This window comes from Serinus canaria, chromosome 3 (assembly GCF_022539315.1).
Source record: "Serinus canaria isolate serCan28SL12 chromosome 3, serCan2020, whole genome shotgun sequence".
Lineage (NCBI taxonomy): Eukaryota > Metazoa > Chordata > Aves > Passeriformes > Fringillidae > Serinus > Serinus canaria.
In genome coordinates this window covers 28,200,494-28,217,928 of record NC_066316.1, presented here as the reverse complement: position 1 = coordinate 28,217,928, position 17,435 = coordinate 28,200,494, and the positions used below count along the sequence as shown (strand labels likewise).

Here is a 17,435-nt window from a genome sequence, read left to right as displayed (position 1 = left end):
ATTGCTGATGTGCAATATATTTTGGTTCCTAACCTGCAGGGCTGTGTAACTGCATGCACACGCTAAGAAAGAAAAACAACACATGAACTGTATTGACATTGTGGTTATGCCTAGAGCCATCTGCAGCAAGGAACCACACAAATACGTGGGAAAAAAAATGGTAAGTATTCCAAAGAGCTTGTCTGGTACAGGGTTGTCTCTTTTTCAACATTTATAGATGACTGAAAAGAACAACCATTAGTTTTCACCAGGATGACACTGGATACATTTATTTTTCATTAGAAGAATTAAGGGAATGGAGAACTAGCACATTCCTGCACAAACCTCAGGGATTAGGCTGTGCTACATCTGGAAATTAACAAACTAGTCTCAACAAGTTTGATCTTTCTGGGAAAAGATAAAACTGAACTACAGGCTAAGCAGTGAAAGAACTGATAACCTTGCAAGATTTGTTCTGACATTTTTGTTCATGAACCACATTAAAAGAAAGTAATGTCAGACATAAAACCCCCTGTTATTGCAACAAGCAAGAGTGAAAAGAACAGCTTGTGAAGAGCCTTCTAGACAAACTAATGGTAGATAATTTACTGATAGTGTAATTTTGTTTGCTTCTCTCTAGCACGTAAATCCATAAGAATAAGCTGTGCTGTTATACCAGACACTGCATGTGATTTCATTAATTCCTAAAGCCTTTAATAAAGAATGGAATAGAAAGTGTTGATGTTGTATTTGATATTTGCATGTTTGAGAGCCATCATCCCATGGCTGACACCAAAGCTGACATCTTTAAACTTCTGTTCTGTGACAAAGGCATTGCAGAGCAAAACCCTGACCTTTAGAGCTGTAAATAACAGAAACTTCTGACTCAGTAATAATCCAGCTAAACACAAGAACCATCCCCTTTTCTCATCTTTGATAATACAAACAGTCCACACAGTCTATGAAAATGTCTTAAACTACATGGCTGGTGTTCTGTTTGACAGCCAGCATCATTTTCTCTTACAAACATACTGTTCATGTATTATGCCACAGGATTTTATAATTTAAAAGTTTTTCTTGCTGAACAAGGAAGAGAGGGATATTATGATGAAATTGTGACAAATACTTGCAAATATAAATTACTAAGAAAGGCAAGCCAAGCAATAAAAAAAAGCCCAAATCTGTGTAAATTTAATCTTGTCTTAGAGCTCACATCAGTGTTTAAAATAATGTTTTAGATGCAGTTGAACTGGGCAGCTCTAAAGAATTCACCTTCAAACCCAAGGTGGTTTATTAACTATTTACAAAACTTATTAAAGATAAAGCAGAAATACACTTCTTTTTTTTCCCTTGAAGTTGCTAAAAATACCAGATAAAAAAAAAAAAAAAAAAAAAATATTCCAGAAGGGGTAAAGCTGGAACACAAATAGGATTTTGGCTAGAAGGAAGACATTTGAGACTTAGAAATACCAAGGAGGAGAGGCAATGGAGCTGGAACAGAACACCTCAGGAAGGCAGTTGTAAGCAGGACATTCAATAAACTTGGTCCTAGAGAATAATAATTTTATAAAATTCAAGAGAATGACCATAGTGGCTTAGAGAAAAGGTCCATCTTATCCAAATGCTATTTTCTAACTGTAAGTGCCAGTAAATACTAAGGGAAATTTTTTAAAAAATAGGATTAAAAGATCTTTTCCCAGTATATGTTCAGGATTACCAAAGTCTTAGGTACTCCCTAATTTAAGATGATGATGGAAATACATATGTAGTTGGTTGAATGTATAAAGTTTAAAAAAATTGGAATTATCTTCAAGATTTGTAGAATTAACTTGCTGATTTTAAGTGCCACACAGAGATGAGACTGCTAACCTTTATTTGGGAATGTAAACATTTGTCTGTATATCAAACTTCTCAAGTGTACTCATTATAGAGATCTGAAATTAAAGAAAGTCATGAAAGATAACAGAAAACAGATGGTATATGAACATACAACAATTACTAAAAAAACTGTTTTCAAACTTGTGACATACAAAAAACAAATGCTTGATTTTTCCTTTTTTTCTTAGCAACAAGAAAGGAACAATGGCAATAGTTCATCCCTAAAAATCAATTCAATACAAATGATACACACAGAGAGAATGAAATCAAACAAAATTGAATACTACATTTGTGCTAACATAATCTATTTCATTGCAAAGTTTCAAAAGGTTGTTTCTAAAAACAAAGGTATTTATGAGCCATTGTTGTTCTCAGAATATGCTGTACACTTGGATTTATGCTTCCATGATATGGCTGGCAGGAACTCCCATATGTCTAGCATTTCCATACATTCAGAAGAGATGAGCCTCCTCAACAGCAGAGAGCATATTTCTGTGCCTGACCTTGCATCCAGTGATCCTAGCTATCTTCACATGGTAATTACTTTTTTAAAAGAAAACAGCAGAAAAGAATGCAAACTGTATCCCCAGCTCTGCAGGAAAAGGTAGATGAGTGAGCAGAGATCTATTATAATTATACACCTGTATTTCTTGTTCTCTAAATAGAAGTCATTTTCTTTTCTCCATGTGGTGGTAATAATAATAGCCCTGGATCCAGCAAGCTACACTTCTAAAGAATGCCTCTTTCAAGGCTGTCCCCTAGCAATAAAATACAACAAAAAGAAAACTCTAACATGTGTGATGCAAATAGAGAAAAGTCAGGAACAGACAAGTAAAGAAAAACAAAGTTTTGTTTCTAACATATGGGGGAGAAGTTTGTGCAGGGGGAAAAATATTAGCAAGTGGCATTATGAAAAAGGCAAATTATGAATGATATTTACTAACTAGTGGGAGATTAGGGATGTTCTCAGCCCAAAAGGTGAGCCATTGCACCAGTTAGCCAATCCAGAGATATAGTCCAGGCATAAGAGCTTTCTGATATCATTAAGAAAACATGATACTGGTGTTCTGCAAGTCCCCTGAACAAGAATAAATACTTTGCCTTAGCATTCTCTTCATCACATAGAATTTAATTCTGATATCTGTTGTACAGTGTCTGAGCCACAACTTGTGTCACTGCCAGTTATCCTGAAAACTCTGGCTTCCAGAGGCCTGAAGGGCCATAGCACCTCCCACCTTGCTATTTTGCTAATTCTTGAATTCTCTGGAGTATGTCAACTTGGCAGAACCATAATTAAACATCCCAGAAAAAAAATAGATGTCTTTTTGGGTTTCTTAGGCTGACCCTTAAATGCTGGAAGACTCATGGACTGAGAGCTTCTGATATTGTTTGTGATGGGGTTCAACAGAAATTTCAAAAGAGGGTAACTGAGTCTTCAAAAATTTACACTGACAGACATTGTCACCAGCCCAAAAACACTACAAGTAAGCAGGGCCATGCTCTCTCTTAGCTCTTCCCCCTCCTCTCCCCCCAAAGGGATCATGTTCATTGCAGAATTCATGTTTCTTAGAGATAACTTTAATTCTGATCAAGGCATGGCTCCTATCCAATAGGTCACTTCTCCCACATTCCTGTTTATATAAAGAGAGGGTGAGGGGAAGGAACACAGCATGCCTAATGCTAATAAGTAGCAAACTTAAACAAAGGTTTTATGAGATGAGGTTAATTTGTCTCTTGTGACAAGACCAATTTCCTTTGGGAGAAATAACACTTGAATTAGAAAAGAGAGGAAAAGGAGGGGGGGAAAAAAGAAAAAGGCAAAATATACAGTTGAAGACCAGAGAAGATTCACTGAAAACAGATCTGACAGGAAGAGGCATATGAAGCTACTATTTACCATCAAGTGCAGCAAGCGTGCATCACCTCCTGGCAACAGAGTTTAAAACTGTCAGAACACTATGGCTAATGCATTCCTGCTAATCACATCAAGGGACCACAGACCAAGGACAAGGAACTATTTTAATATTTACCACTCAGTGATAACATTTAACAAGTGTCCTTTTATGGATGCATTTTGCTGATCTGCTTGTAAGGAAGGCTGGACCCAACTTTCCTGCTGCAAACAGCTAATTTAATTTCAAGTGCAAGATAAAGTTATTTTAGAATACTCTTCTTTGCTGGTTAGGTCTGGTAAGAGAAGCATGGCTCAATTTTCCTGTTCCCTATGCTGTGTTTCTGAGAAGACAATCCTGAAATTTTCCTGCTTAAGACTCCTTCTTTAACATATGACATATGACATATGACCATTACCTCAGTTTCATTGCAGCAGAAGATATCAGAATAGGTATAAAACTGTGGATCTAGGTCAGCAAGGGCTGGAGCTGGATTAAACAAAGTCTTTACTGAAAAAAAAAAAAAAAAAAAAAGAAAAAGTAAATCTAAATCTGGAGTGTTTTAGATTCATAAACCATCACTTGAAAGACCATTGTGCTTCAATCACATACCCCAATATTTAAGACACAAATTACTCTCAGTTTCTGTATCCTCCTCTTATACAAATGCTAAAAGTTTTGTTAATTATATTAAAGTTCCACTCTAATTCATGTGCAGGCACCTGTCATGATGGGAACATGACAGAAAAGTTACAGGAAAAAAAAACCTCCAAGAAATTATTAAATTTACAAAAAAAGAGAAAATTCTTAGACATTAATGCAATTTGTTTAAGTGATGATGCTTCTTCCATGATATTAATAAGTTTTACAAGAACTGATTTAGTTCTAGAATTTTCCAGTGTTGTTATCTGAGTTCTGTACATGAAGAATCACGAGTCAGGGAGTAATGAAGGGCATGTCCAGACAAGGAGTTAAATATGCTTCTGAATGTGTTACCTAACTTCTTCAAAATGCCACATTATAAAACTGTAGTGTAGACAAGGCACTGCATATTTTTAGTATGCTATCTGGCAGAGCTAGACCTAAACTTAACATGTGGTAGAATATATTAGTTAAGCTAACTTTAAGCTGTAGTAGCCTAAGGCCCCTAGTAGCAGCAGCAAAGGTTTGTCATGAGGACAGTGCAAGTGACTTACTCATTATTAACATAGGAAGTCTGCAGTCTTGGTTTTTCACTTTGCCAATTCCATGATTAATACTTGAGTCTTAACCACAAGGCCATCATTTTTAAATAAAGCACACACTCTTACTTCAGAAATATTCCTTATAGTCAGTGATCAAATCTTCCAATCTGGACGCCTAAATGCTCAGTCCTAAACTCATATTTAGACTGTAAGCTAGAGCATGTAATAGCCAGACACCCTGAACATCTCTGAATCCCAGTTCATGCCCTAACAGACAAAGATGCACAGAGACTTCTGGAATCTGAGTACCAAGAAGTTTTGGTGATTGACACTTAGAAAGTTTTAGCCTTTGACTCCACAACTTTATCATGCCTCTCTACCCACCTCATTAAAAACAGTATTAAAGTGACAAAGACTCAGAAGTCAGAAAATGCCAGGATTACTAATTCCAATGAAATCTTAATTTGGCTCCCTTAAATTATTACAATACAGTATGTATTATAATAAACTCTTTAATTATATGATCACATACCACTGAAAAACAGCATGTGATCACATAATTAAAGACTGCAACATAATACATATGCAGAAAGGAGACAAATTAAGGTTTCACAGGCAACCTTAACTCTTACATTTCCTATTTTCTTAACTGCAACACTAATGAAGTTTTCTTAAACATAAAACTTTAAGGTATACTTTCCTGGGTAAAACAAAAACCAGCACTACTGGAAAACAAACTGTCATGTGGTATCATACTGACATGTGCATGGGTCAGGAGCAGCACTGGAAGTGTTCCAACTTGGGTTTTAAGTAATACAGACTGGTCATGAGCACAATGTAAAATACTACTATTAGTTTTTTCTCATATTTACTGTCTGCTGAGCATGGGGAGAGATAGAGGAACCCTAAGATCCCTTTCAGGTTGTGAAGAAGAGCATGCCTTTTGAACAGGATCATCTGTTTGGTCCTCCTGAGGAACTTATTTTCTGCTGAAATTCTTTCACAGAATCACAGAATCATCGAATGCCTGGGTTGGATGGTCATTGCCCCTTGTTCTGTCACTACATGGTTTGTAAGAAGTTTGTCTCCATCTTTCTTGTAGGCTCCTTTCAGCTACTGGAAGGCTGTAATTAGGTCACCACTAAGATTTTTCCATGCCTTTCCTCACAGGAGAGGTGCTCCATCCTCCTGAGCAGCTTGGTGGCCTCCTCTGGACTCTCTCCAACAGGTCCATGTCTCTCCTGTGCTGGGCCCCCAGAGCTGGATGCAGGGTTCCAGGTGTGCTCTCAGCAGAGCAGAGGGGCAGAATCCCCTCCCTGGCCCTGCTGGCCACACTGCTTTGGCTGCAGCCCAGGACACCTTTGGCTTTCTGGGCTGTGAGAGCACATTTCCAGCTCATGTCCAGCCTCTCACCCAGCAGCACCCCCAAGCTGTCCTCCCCAGGGTAGCTCTTGATCCATTCATCCCCCAGCCTGGGTTGATACCAGGGTTGCTCCATCCAGGTGCAACATCTTGTACTTGGTTTTGTGTTTATGAGATTCCCATAGGATTACTCCTCGAGCTTGTCACTTCTCTCCCTTTGCCAAGATCCATTCTCCTCAATGAGTCTTTATTCCTTATGCCTCCTTGCAAAGGAACTATGCAATTATAACCTTTTTCACTCAACTTTCACATCATATCTCTTTATGGCCCAGAATTCCTGTTCCCACTTCCAGTGCCCACAGCCTGCTCCCTGACTCTACCTCCATCTTCCAATCTCTATTCAACAAATCCTGATCTCTGTTCCAATTTTGTTCAGCTTCCAATTCTTTCAGCTTCTCCTTTCTTTCTTCCTCTGCCACCCCCAAAAATCAAGTAAATTTCTCCTACATTTCCTTTGCCTGAAATCAACTCTCCATCACCAGCATTCCCATCTAGCTTTGTCTCTTCTGTATTGAAACTGAGCAAGCTCCTGCTCTGTGCTTACTGGGCCTACAACAGATCCTTAACAGTATAAAAGAAGTTGTCTAAAACCAGATTCAGGAATTACACTGGAAGTCATGCTGCCCAAATGGACATGTGCCTGTATGGATAGATGCTCAGGGGAAGCGAGTTGTGAAGCTCTTAACAATTTTCTGATGTCTGTGTGAAAGGTACTTATTTTCCAGAGGTTGATAATTCAGTTAAAACCAGGCAGGTTTCCACACTGTTGTGAAGGCTTATCTTTAAAAGAAAGCTCCCTTGCTATCAAGTCTAAAGTAAATTTTAAGGTAGCTGGTATTCATAATTCAAAAGCTAGGGTAGGGTGGGAGGCATTTTCCATTGCCTGGTTTCTGCAACCACAATGCTTTGGCAGAAATATGAAGAGTTTAACCACAGACAAACAGCTGTTATGAAAAATTGTAGCCCAATATTAAAAGCTTGAAGCATTTGAAAAATAGATCTGTTTCTTGCAAGTGACATGGAACCTTTAACTGAGGGTGCTTCCAGATAATTTTCCACTACAGTATTAAAAGATGGCATTATCAGCCATCATTTATAGAGTCTGTCATTAGAGAAGTCCAAAACCAGACTTTTGGAGGCAGCAGCAGCTTCTCACCATTGACCATTAAAAACCTTTATTTGTCCAGTCAGATTTCCACTACCCACTTCATATAGTTATTCACAACCCTTCCTCCTCCTTCCTTCCTCCTGCCTTCCTTCCTTCCTCGTCCTTTCCTTCCTTCTTCCTTCCCCTTCCTTCCTTCCTTCCGTCCTGTCCTTCCTTCCTTCCTTCCTTCCGTCCTTCCTGCCTTCCTTCCTTCCTTCCTTCCTTCCTTCCTTCCTTCCTTCCGTCCTTCCTCCTTCCTTCCTTCCCTCCTTCCTTCCTGTCCCTCTTCCTTCCTTCCTTTCCTTCCTGTTCCTTTCCGTTCCTTCCTTTCCTTACCTTTCCCTTCCTTCCTTGTCGCTCTTCCTTTGGTCCTTCCTTCCTTCCCGTTCCCTTCCTTTTCCGGAGGGTGTCCTTCCGTCCTTCCTTTCCGTCCTAACCTCGATAGGCCTGTCCTGTTCCTCGCTCCTGGTGCGCCCTTCCTTCCTTTCCTCCCCTTCCCTTCCTTCCTTCCTCGTCCTTCTCTTCCTCCTTCTCCTTCCTTCCTTCCTTGTCCTTCCTTCTTCCTTCCTCTCCTTCCTTCCTTCCTTCCTGCCTCCTTCTTCTTCCTTCCTTCCTTCCTTCCTTCCTTCCTCCTCCTTCCTCCTTCCTTCCTTCCTTCCTTCATAATGAACAATCAGTGCCACAATGAGAGGATGCCATGACATGATGAGATGTCCCTCTCAAGCTTATAAACCCAGATGACCTTCACTGAAGAGAAGCAAAGAGTTCTTGCCTGTGTCTCCATATTCTTTCTCTCTTTTCTTTATTTCTTTCAGTAAGAATGAAGAAAAACAAGAAAAAAACCCTCATTGAAACAGAGGTTTGAGGCATCTGGGTATGCATCTGTTTTACACAAAAATAGTCTAGTGAACATTCTAACATGAAGTGCTACATAACACATGAGGGTATTGCAAGCTAAAAGAAGAGAAATTGCATTAACAATTTACTGTTGGCTAGAGATAGGTTTTTACAGTGCTACAAACTCAACTGTTTACTTAGATTTGATGGCACATGACATTGGAACATGTGTAGCCTATTGTTTTAAAGCACAAGCAACCAAACTTCCCTGACAGGAGAGCTGCACAATGATAACACACTGACAGCACAGAACTACAGCTGGCCCACAGTTAACTACTATCTTTTCTTGATATATTGTGCTGTCTGCAGTTGCTAAGTGATTGCATGTCTGTTCTGCGTATCAGGTTTGAATTTTTCTCAATTGCTTTTAAAAATCTTGTCTTTTCTTCTGTCACAGGCTGGCATCTTGCCATAGGAGGGTGACAAAAGTGTGAAGTGTCTTGCCAAAACTGTTTCATAGTTAGAAATTGACAAGATAAGTAATGGATATTGATTAATGATTCAACTAGAGTCCATTAACCATTAGATTAAAAATGCTGTTATCCATTTTCATAAAAGGTAATGACAAAAATATAGCACAACAGGTGCACAACAGGTCAGGGTGCAGAAGGTGAACTGGAGAGCCTACAATTCCAGTATGCCATGATCTACTGGAGCTAGCCTGGGCCCAGCTTCAAGGAAATAGTAATCCCAGTTGCAGTCTGATCCCAGCTGCTTCCCTGATCTGCTGCATGACTGACTACGCTATGAGCTGTCTCCTCCCAGTCTGATCTTCTGGACAGAAGGGAAAAACATTTTTCAAATCTCATATAGATGCCTCTCTTGCATAATTATTTACTTAGTGTTCAAATACTGTGGTGATTGTGCTTGAGTAACTGAAAGCATTACAGGCACTTAAACAACAAAAATGTTATGTTGGAAATGAAACCCCATCCTGTTCAAGCAAAACATCAGCTTTCATCTATGTATATGCTACACTGAAGGAACAATGCCCTACATTTAAAAGTACAGCACAGTAACAATTTTTTATTAATTTCACAGACCATGACTGTGTCTATGCAATGGCATCATGCCCAGTCACACAAGAGCTTTGGTTAGGATATAAAAGCTTTTTTTTTTTTTTATTTTAAGGATGTCAACTACTATACAAAAAAACCACAGTCATACCTACTGCTATGCTGGGAGAACAAGGGCATAAGTCTGGTTTTGAAGTAATTTCATTCTTTTTCCCATGTGGGGAACTTTACTGACTTTCATTCATTATGCCTGTTCTGCTCTGGAATCACAGCAGGGTCAGGCCCATAGTGCCTGACCTACCAACATTATACTGTATTTAGTCACAGCACAAAAACAGGAGGAAAGGCAGCACCAGACATATACAGGGAGATGATAAGGGTAGGAGTGGATTTGCTATCCACGGTTAACACTGCAAAATTTTTTAAACAAATTCAGTTCTCATTAGCATAGCATGAATTTGTTGGCTATTGTTTCAATTCTAAATAAAACTAATATGACAGAAACCAGAATAGACTACAGGATCTTTATTTAGAAAGCATGATAAAGACTATTTTTCATGTAGCACAAATGAAAGAGAAAGAATGGCTTATGTTAAATTACCTCCACTGGCACGTGCCATTTTCAGAGCTTCAAGAGAAACAGCAGGGGTTATTTCTAGCTGGCAAACAACCACTTTGGCTTTACAAATGACATCAGAAGCCCTCTTCAGGTCTTCAAAATTTAAAAGCAGGTTGGCTCCTGGGACTATGACAATAACATTCTGTCCTAAAGAGAAGATATTGTGTTTTTTACTTTGACAATGAAGTATGTAAAACAATTCCTTGCACTTTTTACAATACATTTCAGAGAAGTATTTCAATTTACTTCCCAAAGGAAAAAAAAACCATTAAAATTGTATGCATTGCTGACATTTTCAAATACACAAATATTTCAGAGAATAATCAAAAAGAATGATGTACTAAAGAACTAACACTGCACAATAAACACAATATATATTCCTTTGGGAAAAGTCATATATGGGCATTCCCCAGGCTTATTTTGGTGTCTTCTGTGAACTCTAAAGAAGCACTGCACTAGTCACAGTGGAGATGGTGGATACATGCTGAGGGTGATATTTGCATCTTCCTAAAATATTCCAGTAGCATTTGGAAGAGAAAAGCATCAATGTGATTACTGAATTCATATGCCAAAAATGGCATAAAAATTTTAATTTTTCCCATCAGCTGGGAACAAAAAGTATTTTACACAGCTAAGAAAATTATGCATGTTCTTTAGATTTCAGAGAAGCAAGCTTGCACCATTTACCTGAGACATTTCAAGTTAGGGCTCCTAATCATGATGAAAACCAGAACCAGCTTGTCACAAAAGCCCAGAAAGATGATGCCTGTATCTTAGGAAAGTTTTATCAGAAGTGAGTAAAGAAGGTGGGCAAGGGCTTCTTCTGCTCTTACAGGTGGCCAGAAGAATGGTCTAAACAAAGCTGTGCATGTGGAAGCATGGCAGTGTCTCAAAGCACTTCTAAGATCCTTTTTATTCTTGTAGTTTGTTTTACAGTTAGGTGAGGTTCATTTACGTAGGTTCCAAATATTCTTTTGTTTTTCTTCAGACACACAAATCACCTTCTTTTATTGCAATTTCTTTATTTTTTTAATCTCTATTACAACACTTATAGACCTTCAGGCATGGGTGCCTTCAAATTAAAATTTATTATTAATCACTCAGGTATTAACTTCAATAAGTCAGTTGTTCCTTGATTTACAGGCTGAGCCCGCCCCCGCTGAAGATTCCTTTAAGGACTGCCAATCATTAAAGGCTACCAATTCTGTAATGAACTGAATTACTCTGCAAATAAATATTTATGTTTTTAAATACATTATTTTTGTTGAATGTGACTTCAAAGTCCTTTGACTAACAACGTGCAAAGCTTCTCTCCCTAAATACATTCCAAAAAGAAAGCAGGACAATGGAAAGAATAATATAGTGATCTCAGAGGGAGGGACCCAAGCTTTCCAAAGCAATTCTGCTGTCAATGGTTTGGTACAGAACAGCTGCATATGAAAAGCAAAACCTCAGCACTTAAAAGCCAACGCCCTGCTTTTCAACAGACAATGATGGGCATCTTGGATAAAAAACAAAAGCAAACAAAACAAAAAAACCTTCTGCAACACGTAAATGTTACCAAAGATATCTGAATCCTGTTGGGGAAATATTCAAAGGCAAATTGTGCCTATTTTGCCAAGCGTATATTTTGATAGCTTTAGGGTGCAGCAGTGCAAGCAGTAAAAGACCGGGAATCAGTGGAACAAGAATCTCTTTCATTTCTGCCTGGCCTCTGTGCTTCCTAGAGTCTCAGACTCTATTCACATGTCTTTGTGCATTATCTTGCTGAACTATTTAGCTGTACTGACATGTATATTATTATCAGACTTTGGAGCTAATGGCCCAAGGCAGCAAGGGGGGCTGTTTGCTTAAACCCACATGTACAAATTCAAGGTAGACTGTGCTACACTGGATCACAGTCTGAAGATTTTCTTCCTAACTACAAAAGGTCAGGGACTTAGAGTGTGCTTTCAAACCTGCCAGGGAAATGCAGTACTACTGCGGTGCAACAGTCCAGACAGACTAAACCCAAGCTGAAGGAAAACCCCCCCCACCCCATTCTGTTCTTAGCTATGTACACCACACTTACTGAATGACAGCAATCACCACAAACTTGCACCGGGGTGCATGAAGGCAGAATCTGGACCCATGCACTCACAATTAACACAAAATTTTGTATTAACAGCAACCATTTTGTTGAAAGAAATTATTTCTTGCCAGGGAAATCAGATGGGAATTCAGCATCAGGGACAACAGAGTTAAAGACAGATGGCAAAGAGGGGTGAGATTCATCTTGTCCAACATGAAATAATTTTTTAAGTTAAAAAAAAATCCTACACACTAGCAAACTCTAAGAAAACCAGTTTCTAAAAATTGTTTTTCTATGTTCCTTCAACAAGGAGAAGAGACAAATATTTTCAGAGGCTTTTTTAGTCTTACAAATCTTAGATATCTGTTTGAGGAGGAGATAAACTATTGTCCAGAAAAGTCTATGTACCTCTGTCAAGCCTGGGTGAAGCCTTAAACTGTAGACCTAACTTCTAAAACTACCCCAGTGAGGTAAAACATTATCCACACCAAGAATGAGAATAATGTATTTACTGCATTACTGTTAATTCTAAAATCTCTTTTCTTAGACTAAAAATATCAGTTTTGATGGGAACATCTATATAACTTTGAGTTTTGCAGACATCAGCTAGAATATTAAGGGCCACTTTCACACTTGCTATAAGCTGTAACAGCTAAATGAAGCTGATAAGCTTGCACAGGCTTACACCAGATGGGGACTGGGTCCAGTCAGGATAAATGCTGCATACATAAAAACTGTCCTAAGTTGGGCATCTAAAATTGCTACTGCCAGCTCTTAGAAAGATGGATAACTCAAGACAGACCTTTTTTTTACATGGGTCATCTTATAGATGACACCAGATGAGAAGTGCTAGTGGAAAATCAAATGTCAAACCAGTAAATACCACAATGCAATAAATATCTTTAAAACTGGATGACAAGCCTAAAAACCATCAGTAGGGCTTAGAATGAATCAAAATATCAAACAGATCAAACAGTGTGATTGTAAGAATAGCTGCAGAGCTTGAGCTTAATAATTCACACAGAAGAAAATTATATTTATGATCAGAAAAGAATGTTATAAGAAAAACATGTGCTGCCAAATCACATCGTTCATGAATATGAAGGTGGGTTTGGGGTGTGTTATGGTATCATAATTTCTAGGCAACCACTTGATAGAAATAATGAAGAGTCTTGCACATAAAACATTCAAGTTAATGAAGAAAGTCAATATATAGAAAGTCTTTAAAATTCAGGTGACAATTCTTCATAAACCTGAAAGTGCAAACCAAAGATTTTCCTCTATGGAAAGTAAAATACAAACAAGTTGGCATACGTATTCTGAGTTTGCCTTATTTACTTAGCTTTACCTAAATATCTATTTTGAATGGTTTTTTACTAGTAGTGTTTTGGTACTGAAGGCACACTCAACTTACAAAATAATGTCTATTCACTGTTCATGAATGATTAATAACTTTATCATAAAGTCAGCACAATGCCTGTCTCAAGTGAGGGTTATCATGCAGTGTTCTGTGTAGGTGAGCTCCAAGTCCTAACTTGCAATAATCAAGAGAATTTCAATCATGACTTGCCAAACTCTGTTGTGCCTCCACTGAATTTTTGCTAGGAATATGAATATGAATGTTGTCAGACTTGTTCAAACCTCTGGTCCAGTTAGGCCAACATAATGGCACCATCAGCAGTCAGTACCAGATATGGACAAAGCTGCAACAACCTTCAGAGGTAAACATGCAAAAATTATCAACAAAGAGGATAATTTTTGTAAAAATTACATGTTTGTGTAAAAGTACAACACATCATCACTTTATGGAGCTCTTACCATCCAATATCACATTGCTAGCAGAAGATGTGCTAAGTGACAGAGCTAGTGGCAAGAAGGCAGACTGAAAGGGGAAACAAAACCTTGGGTCTTTGATGCACCTTGAAGAAAATGTGTTAAGAAAAGCAGCTGGATGTACCAGCTTTTATCCTTAAGTGAGAAAGTACAGATTTGGATATGCAGGATCCTGGTATACTTGTGTTTAGTCAAATCAAAACTTTCTGAAAAGGCAGCAGCATAAAAGAGAACAACTGAAAGGAACACAAGAGCCCAGAAATATTTCTGCACAGCTTTCTGAGACCAGCCCAGAGGTCTTTGCAGCATCTGTGGGCTGCACATTTCTCAGTGCAGCTCTATAAACTTGTTAAACACCTCTCTACCATTCTGCATTAAAACAGAAATTGAACCTCTCTATCTTTTATTGAAACTATACTGTATTGTCCCAGAATATAATCAACTTCAAGAGTATCAAATGTGCCTGATATTTGCCAATTTTTAGCACTTTGCCAATTACAAAAGTGGGTGAGTTATACCTGTGCAATTCAGTAACCAGTCAAAAACTTCCAAGAAATTCTGCAGTGCCAGTTAGACAGACAGAAGTAACATCAGGGAAGCTTTAATTCAAAGCCTCATCTGACTCTGATCTCTCCAGCTTTTCTTTGCTCTGCCTTCACTCATACATCATAGCATCATATACCCTCTACTTTTATACATTTTATATATCCCTGTGATTTTCCTCAGCTGGTTTGGGTTGGTATTTTTCCCAAGTGTCAGTACATGTAATGAATTGGTAAGAAGGGTAGGTTACGTGTGTACAGCAATGAAAATTTGAAGAGATGGTAGCTATGGTTTTTATTTGTCCCTCATCTTAACACAAAACAGCATCACCAAGCCCAACTTCAAATGTTTCCCTTTCAGGTACAATTTGAACTAGCAGAAACTACTTTACATCAGTCCATTGAGTGCTGTTGTGTTTCAGCTATGCCAGCACAGCCACTGCAGTAAAACATGCATGTGTAGACAAGCCCTTTGAAAACTGCTGTAAAGCCTGCTTAGGTCAAATCAGCCAGGTTTCTACAGAGAAAAAAAAGAAAATGTCTCTTGCAACAGCAAAGCACATAAGTACTGCTATTTTACTGCAATTTACTGAATTCAGGCGCCAGATGGTTTTTGAGAGAAGTAACAACGAGAACCATTACCAATTCTGTGCATCTGTTTGCTTTAGAGCATAGTTCTGACCAGGTTTGCTCTTCTACTAGATTTTAAATTAAATTTGAGGCCAGTGCTAACTTAGCATATGATTTTTCAGTTACTCAGAGGCACAAACTACATGACTTTTTGCATTATTCATGTCGCTATGTGAATCACAAGACTGTCATATACCCTTCACACTGACACTAACATGTAAGATAGCCCACTGTGACCCTCATGGCCCCAAACATCCATTTTCTGGTGCTAATAAAGGTTTTACATCCACAAGATTGTTTTGTTCCTTGTCCTTCAGAAAAATTTTTGGTGGTAAAATTTTAACAGGTCATCCTCTGTTCATTGAAGTTTAGACTTTTATTTTAGCTGGCCATGCATATGAATTGGAAATTATAAGACTGGTTCTTATTTAACTAGTCTGGACAGCAAGCCTAGTGCAAGACATGTACAAAATAGTGAGGCCCAGGAACACTGCTGGATTCCCACTGTCTCTCCTGTTTGCAATGGCCATAGTGACTGTAGGCAGCATAAGAAGTGTCAAGAGTTGCTGTGTAATCTACCTGCTGATCCAAACCCAGAAGAGGAGGTGGAAGTTAACAGGTAGGTATCCAGGTTGTTCAATGTATTAGTGTTACCTTATTTCTGAGTTAGAGCTGTCATGCAAGGCTTGGATTAATCTTACTTAGGGAAAATTAAACTCACATCTCCAACTAATTTGCCTAATTTTCCTGAATATTCCTGTGTAGGCTTGCCTTTAGTCACAGTTCCTTCCCAGTTTTGCTGTGTGAGTAAATAGTTATGTTTCCTTTCCCGTTTTGAGCTGTAGCCCAATGTACAGGTTACACAGAAGCTTGGTAAGTTGATGTGTCAGCTAAGCTGTGGTAACTGTTCAAATGAAGCCTCTTAGCAACTCCAGAAGTGAACCAATCCATTCACACTTAATTTGTTATGTTTGCATAAACATTATCAGTCCTAAGCTCTATATTTTGATCCAGACACACTTTTTTTAAGGGTTCTCAATTGCTTGAGGAAATAGCTTGAAAAGACATGTAGATGTGGCACTTAGGTAGATGGTTTAGTGGGGGACTTGGCAGTGCTGGGTTAATGGTTGAACACAGTGATCTTAAAGGTCTTTTCCAACCTATGATTTTATAGTAAAAGTGGTGGGTAAGTCATAGTAGAAAGGAGAACTTCAACCTTCTAATATACTGTGTGTTCAGGACAATATAAAACTAGGTTGATCAGCTGGCTGATTAAATTATGCTTGAAGAAAAGAGGCAAAGTTTTCTGAGGATAGTTTAGCAGTCTTAACAAAAAATATGAAAACAAGCCAAATCTTTATTTCTGCAAAGTAAGAGCGAAGGCATAGGCTAAGGAAAACTTACATGGGAAAAAAAAAACGCCATTTCACTGTGTACTCATCACTGCAGATGCAACTTGAAATCAAGATTTGTGGTAAAATTACAAGATCAACAGAAATATTTCTAGTTATACTGAGGACAAGTCCTTTTCCTGATTGAGAGCGTAATGACTCACTTGGTGCCCTGAGGAGGCAAACCTTTCCCTCATAAGACCAGAGGAAATGGCCTCAAGTTATACCAGGGGAGACTTAGATTGAATATCAGGAAAAATTTCTTCACTAAAAGGGTTGTCAAGCACCGGAATAGGATGCACAGGGAAGCAGCTGAACTACCAACCCTAGAGGTAGTGAAAAGACACATAGATGTGGCACTTAGGGAGATGCTTTAGTGGTAGACTTGACACTGCTGGGTTACTGGTTGGACTCCATAATCTTAAAGGTCTTTTTCAACCTAAATGATTCTACAGTAAAAGTTGTGGGTAATTTGTAGTGGAAAAGGAGAGCTTTAACCTTTTAATACACTGCATTCAGTGTTCAGGAATGTAAAACTACACAGCTCAGCTGGCCGATTGAAATATGGCGATCACACTGCTAATTAAAGCATCTGATTCTGCTGCTTTTAGGCATCTAATTCTACATTGCCTGCAATAAACAGAAGTGCAATAAAGTGTGAATAAAATGTAGAAAAAAAAAGATAAATGTAGAAAAAAAATCCACAATTAGCAGTGACAAGTCAAGGGTTTCTTTTATGGCTGAAAAGGCAGAACAAAGAGGACAATTCAGAGCAGAAATATGTACCTTCACTGTTGACAATTATTGAAGCAGTTCCAGTAGCAGCATCTGTAGTTTGACCTACAAATGCTAAGAAAGGGAAAAGTTAGAGCATGCACTAGTTCAATACATTACTTTCAACCAATAGCATGTGACGCAGTTTAATTGAATTAAA

At 38.4% G+C, this 17,435-nt stretch overlaps 1 protein-coding gene across 4 annotated transcripts in view; it reads right to left on the bottom strand.

Annotated features, from left to right (window-relative positions):
- The window catches only part of RBKS (ribokinase), a 73,628-nt gene that overhangs the window by 27,282 nt on the left and 28,911 nt on the right, over positions 1 to 17,435 (bottom strand). For 2 of the 4 annotated variants that reach the window (XM_050972707.1, XM_018915418.3), the window contains exons 4-6: positions 17,288 to 17,350; positions 10,017 to 10,181; positions 4,168 to 4,259 (exon numbers count right to left, since the gene is read on the bottom strand). In XM_050972707.1, the coding sequence (XP_050828664.1) occupies positions 4,168 to 4,259; positions 10,017 to 10,181; positions 17,288 to 17,350 (320 nt within the window). The remainder of the gene's footprint in view (positions 1 to 4,167; positions 4,260 to 10,016; positions 10,182 to 17,287; positions 17,351 to 17,435) is intronic. The other 2 variants (XM_050972708.1, XM_050972709.1) reach the window with 2 other exon arrangements.